The sequence below is a fragment of the Panicum virgatum genome, chromosome 9N, assembly GCF_016808335.1.
Source record: "Panicum virgatum strain AP13 chromosome 9N, P.virgatum_v5, whole genome shotgun sequence".
Taxonomy (NCBI): Eukaryota; Viridiplantae; Streptophyta; class Magnoliopsida; order Poales; family Poaceae; genus Panicum; species Panicum virgatum.
Window position 1 is genome coordinate 8,504,420 of NC_053153.1, and position 5,866 is coordinate 8,510,285.

General features: G+C 46.3%; 1 protein-coding gene across 1 annotated transcript; it reads left to right on the forward strand.

The window, feature by feature from the left end:
* Window positions 1-263: 263 nt before the first annotated feature.
* On the forward strand, window positions 264-1,237 carry LOC120692533. The gene has a single exon (XM_039975859.1). It carries the CDS (start codon window positions 471-473, stop codon window positions 1,062-1,064), a length of 594 nt encoding a protein of 197 aa, XP_039831793.1. The 5' UTR covers window positions 264-470; the 3' UTR covers window positions 1,065-1,237.
* The last annotated feature ends 4,629 nt before the right edge of the window (window positions 1,238-5,866 follow it).

Sequence of the window (5,866 nt, forward strand, 5' to 3'; positions counted from 1 at the left end):
CCATGGAGGTCCAAAACGTTTATAGCTTTCTATAAAAGCTGGATGTTTTCGCTGTAAAAAAAACAAAGAGACTGTGGAGGTTGACAAATAGTTTTTTTTAATGTTGCTAAGATTAGGATGGCCCTAGCCCGATCGTACGCGTAGGACAGTGGAAAGCAGAAACTAGCGAACTCGAACCAGGCGCCCATGGCTTACGTTCCAACCACACTAAACCCAGGTCATTTGTTTTGCTTATTCTGCATTACCCTTTTCGTCAACAATGGTTTAGTTTATGTTTGACACCCAAGGCATCAGAATGGATTAAGTAACGCTGATTCAACTGCTCTCTCAGCAACTTTCTCGCATCCTTGGTCAGAAAATCCAAGGAATCCCAACCGATCACCGCTTCGTTGCGACACGATTCCTGAAATGCTCGCCAGGCCGCCAACTCCCGCATTTGGCCTCCCCAGATAAGAAATGCTACTACGGCGATGCTCGCCAGGATCATCTTCTGCGTGGTCGTCGCCGCCGCCATCCTCGCCGTCGTCCTCCTCGCCACCGTCTCCCCGCTCCCGCACCGGGCCGGCGGCGGCCGCAAGGGCGCTCCGGGCACGCGCACCTTCACGGTGTACGTCCACCCGACGGTCCCGGCAGCCGTGCAAGCGCGGCAGCAAGGCCGAGAAGAGGTGCGGCGAGGAGAAGCGAGCGCCCTGGTGTTCCACCACCGGATGACGGCGGGGCCAGAGAGCACGTCGAGGACCGTCGGCGTGGCCTCGGGGTTCCTGCTCCCGTCCGGCGAGCGAGGCGCGGCGGCGACGGCGACGGCGTCGGTGTTCGACACTGTGCACCTGGCATTCGACGGCGTCGCCGGGCTGTCCGGCAGCCTCTGCGTCGAGGCGAGCAGCCGGAGGCCGGGGAAGCGCGGGCGCGGCGCGGAGGACAAGGAGGCTCTGCGAGTGGTGGGTGGCACTGGCGCGTTCGCGTTCGCTCGCGGGCACGCCGTCCTGCGGCGGCAGCGGCCCGGCCCTGGCGCCACGGCGGCGGCGCCGTTTCTTGAGATCAGCGTCTCCTCTGCTGGGAGTTAAGTCTGCGAAGTGTTAGCGATCGTTCAAAGAACAGAAAGTGTGGGCGATCGATACGTTGTTCCAAGTTTTGTTTTACTTTTGATTTGTGATTTGAATTCACGCCGTATTTTCCCATAAAGAACCCAAGCCTTGATGCTGTCACGCAAGTCTTGACAAATGTACATGTATCGGCGTGTCCAGTATGCTTCCTCCGAGTTTAAAAATCGAAGCATTTTTCCAGGTGGAGGAGGTAAACACCGTCTGTTGTCGCTCGGCGCCTGCTCCTTCTTTTCTCTTTGGGGCACAGTTAAACCCAAGTCGGTCACGAATCTATCCACAAAACTGTGAGTAGATAAAGAGCTCTGGAAAGAATTTTCAAGCATCGCTTTCCTTCTAGCATACCAAATTGCCCACATGCTAACCGTTACCCGTGTAACGTCATCACCTCCTCACGTTCAAGAGCCCATACACATTTTGCCAAATATGGATGGTCTCAGTGTCAAAAAAAAGAAGGATGGTCTCATGCGTACTACCCAGCTCGGTATTGCGTCCAGCCAACCCACGAACAACGGCCCAGTCCGTGCCAACCCGCGCGGGCGTCCCCGAAGACTGACCGAGGACGGGCAAGTGCTCATCCTCATGCTGCGCCGAGGACGCGTCGCTCTACATGATCCCGCACGTTCCGGGTCGCATCCGGCCCACTTTCACGATGTCACGGTCACCACCCTTCCTCGCGCGCCCCGCCTTCGGCCCGGGTCACGAGCTGGTCCTCACGGTGTGCGGGATCTTCTCCACATTCAGCGACGATCATGATCGTCTCTGCGTGTGCGCTCCGGCGACGAGGGAGAACACTACGCCTGACGGCACCGGCCCCTGTGGAAGATGAGGGCGCTCCGCTTCCCGCCGTTCCCGGAACGTCCTGTGCCCTTTCCGGTGGACGTGTAGTTCTCGGTCGGAGGTGCCCTTGTTTAGTTGCAATTTTTTTTGGAATTTTGGTATTGTAATACTTTCGTTTGTATTTGGTAATTATGATTTGATCATGGGTTAACTAAGCTCAAAAGATTCGTCTCGCAAATTACAGACAAACTGTATAATTAGTTATTTTGTTTAGCTATATTTAATACTTCATGCATGCGTTCAAAGATTCGATGTGATGATGAATCTTGTAAAATTTTGGAATTTTGGATGCAACTAAAGTCATAGGTCTTCTGGGCCGACCTCCGGCAAGGCGTCGCGTACAGCGACCTACGCCACGGCGGATCCGTCCTGGATTTCGTCTGCATCGAGCTGCTGGACGGGTACCCGTAGCAGCAGGTTGACTTCCAGGGATTGCCGACGAAAATGAGCCGGACCATGGCCTGCGTTCAGGGCTCCATCAAGTTCGTCTGCATCGACCACGGCGTGACCCCTACTGGCAATAAGATGGTAAAGGTGTGGACTCTGACGTGGATCGCCGGGAGTGGAATGAGGACAAGATTTTAACTTGCCCTTGGGAAGAACTTTGGATGAAGGCCAGCAACATGAATGCCAGGTTGAAGCACTTGCAGCGGCCCCTGCTGAAGCCCCAGTACCCCATTCTGAAGCCAGATGGTGCCCTCTGCCTCCTGCTGCCTAAAACCCGCCACAAAATGGGTGCCCGTGTGAATAAGTCTGATTACATCTGCAGCTTTGATATGTTCAGCAAGAGCTGTCTGTGCTTCGGACACGTTCACGACTACCATGTCATTGGCCCTGTTATCTTTCCTTCTGATTTCTTCAAGGATTGCTATCCTGCTCGTCGCAAGAGGAAGCCGCCAACACTCGAGAGGGAGTCACCAATGCAAGCATCATCAGGCAGGATCTGCTGCTCAGGTTGTTCCACTACTACATCTGCTTCACATGATCTATGCCATCCATACTTACTGAATTTGTGTATCGCTGCTCTTCGTGCCTTAATTGTTTGTTACAATTAATCTACCTAGCATATCAACTGTGCCTCTTTATATATCTTTATTGATCCTTACACTCTAGCTAGCATATGAAGCGTGCGATTCGTGCTTTGTTGAATTAGTTTATCCCTACTCCTTGTCTTGATTTTTTGTTGTTATCACCTATCCAGCCTCCTTTCTGCAAGGTTGCTTACTTGTTAAGCATTGATGTTTCCAGTTGCACCTCCCTCCAACTTAGCATAGACTTGTTACCAAATGTATAGGAAATAAGTCTGAAGTGTTAATAACAGCTTTGTTCTAGCATCCATAACAATTAAATAAAGAATTGATTAAATGGTTTCACCCGTCTATATATTGTATTGTAATAGACTATTTGTGCTCGTCACTTAATTTGATGCACTCGTGAAACATGGAGCTATCTGCTTGCTCATTAATTCCCGATCTGCTTATTACTGTCCTACCCTTTTGTTTTTAAAGAACATATATTTTTGAGAGAGGCCTCACGATCAATCCTTCTCTCCCATTTATGTTCTGTTTGGGGCGTTTATGCTTGGTGAAGGTATTTTTCTGTAAGTGGGTTTGATCCTATGTGTGGCCCATTGGAAACCCGGGAAAGACGCTGTCTATTTTCTCTACATCACATTGATTTGTATACTTCAGTTCAGGACTTGTGGCTGATATTTTGGGGCTTTATGCTCAGTGGTATTTTTTTTCCTGCTAGCTAGGGTGCATAGTGGTAATGGCACTTTTCCTGATCTGTGTAAAGAACGTCAGTAAGAGCTGGCACTTTTTTTAGCGAGTGTTGCCTCTTCACTTGTTCCTGATCGCTTAATTCATAGTACTGATTTAGCGAGTGTTGCTGCTTCACTTGTTTCTGATTGCTTAATTTATACTAATTATTTTTTTTATTTTTACAATTACACAATACAACTCAGACACTCACAACGCACGCACAATCACCTCTATCAACGCACGTATGCAATTCATAATGATTCACAATAGCAAGAACATCTATTCCCCATAAAAAAAATGGAACATCTATTCATAAAAGGGGCTAATCAAGGGTTAAAGGCGGAACAAGCATGAAAAACATCGAGCACAAATGTTTGGACTACTGTGCCACATCTATGAGTTGAGCTTGGGAACAGATTGCAGCGTGAGCTTGCAGCCACAAGAGTTTGTTTCTGAAGAGACTTTAAACTTGCCGACATATGTGAAATGTTGAACTTGTCGTAACTATGGACTCTCGGCAAACATTTTGGTATCTGTTAAAATTTGTACTTGCCACTGCGAAGTGATTGTAATATGCCGAGATGTTGACCTCAATGTCAGTCTTGCTTACAATTAAACACGTAAAAAACATAGCTCTTGGTGGTTCAACAAAGAGATTTGAAATCCCATTACGACAGAATACCAATGTCAAGAAAAAATAAGAGAGCAAACTTGCTTCACGCTGATCAAATGGGAAAATTTGTCTTTTCGAGGGCACTCCACACCGTTTTGTGTATAATAGGCATAAAAACTGAGTCAATTCATATGTGAGCCCCAAAATTTCAGGGTCATAGAGGCAACTGTCGTGTTTTTTATTGCATATGTCAGGGGATTTCATCAAATAATTAAACACGGTGTTTACAACCATTGGTGAATGGAGTTTCTAGCTCAGAGGAAGCCATCCCACGGGCATCTTCCTCGGCCTGCCCACACCCTCTTATTTCTCCACGCCCCTCTTGCTTGCACGAAAATTCCCAGTTTGCTCCAACTGAATGTTTCGCAAACCATAAATGTGTATAAAAGAAGAATAAAGCATAAAAGAAAATGAAATATATGAGAGGAAGCATCTAACCCTGCAGGTTTCTTGGGCTGAAATGATAGCATGACCACCAAGAAATGAAGGGGATTCAGAATGCAGTGGCTGAAACGAAAATCATTGATAACTCAATAGTTATTAGAAGATGCAAAACATAAATAAGCACATGATGAATAAGTTCTTACATCTGTTTCCAAAGGTTTACTAAGCGAGTCGATAATAGATGAAGCATTTTGACTAATAGTTTTCATGAAAAATTAGTTTAGAGCTTGTATATGAATCAAAATTGATCAAACTGAAAAAATAGAATGGTGAACTATTGTTGAAAATAACAATAAATACTTGAGAAGGTTTCAGAAAAATTTGGAAATGCCAAGAAAGAAGAGTTTCCATACTTCATGGCAAGATAAGAATTCTCTAAAATGAGATATTTAGTATGCTTTGGATAAGAATGAAAAAATTCTAGAGCTAAGATATTTTGTAAAGAAGAGTGGAAAAGTTGCTACATGGCAACACCACAACACCCATGAGCACATATAAATAGAGGTGCCCCCTTCCCCTCTTGCCATGGTATGGTAGAAGAGGTATAAAGTAGGAGGTGGCATGGTATCCATACTTCCTCATGCATACAAATGAGCCCGAAAAGCCCTAGATGCAGATCGCTTCAACGACGCTTTATTTTGCAGAGTAACCATTAAACTTTCGTGTAGATTAGGGAGTTGATTTGGCCAATACAGATACAGAGCTGCGACCATCTCAAGTGTTGAGCACCGCAAAGAAGTGTGAGAAATCATATAATATTGCCTATCACAAAAAATCTAATGCGAAAAAAGGAATAAAAAGAAGTTCTGAATGAGTAATACATTCGTACCTTGTAGTGGTGGAGCGAGCATCTTGAAAAGTCAAGCCGCCCAAGGTTATCAGTTCCGTAGGCCTTATTAATTCATGGTCCTTTGCCTAATTAATTATAGTACTCATATCACAAGAACAAACTGCTATCTTTCCATCAACTCACTGATGACAATTATCACCTTTAGATAGTTCCAATTCAAACTCTGACCTATGACTTGGATCAATGAACCCCGAGT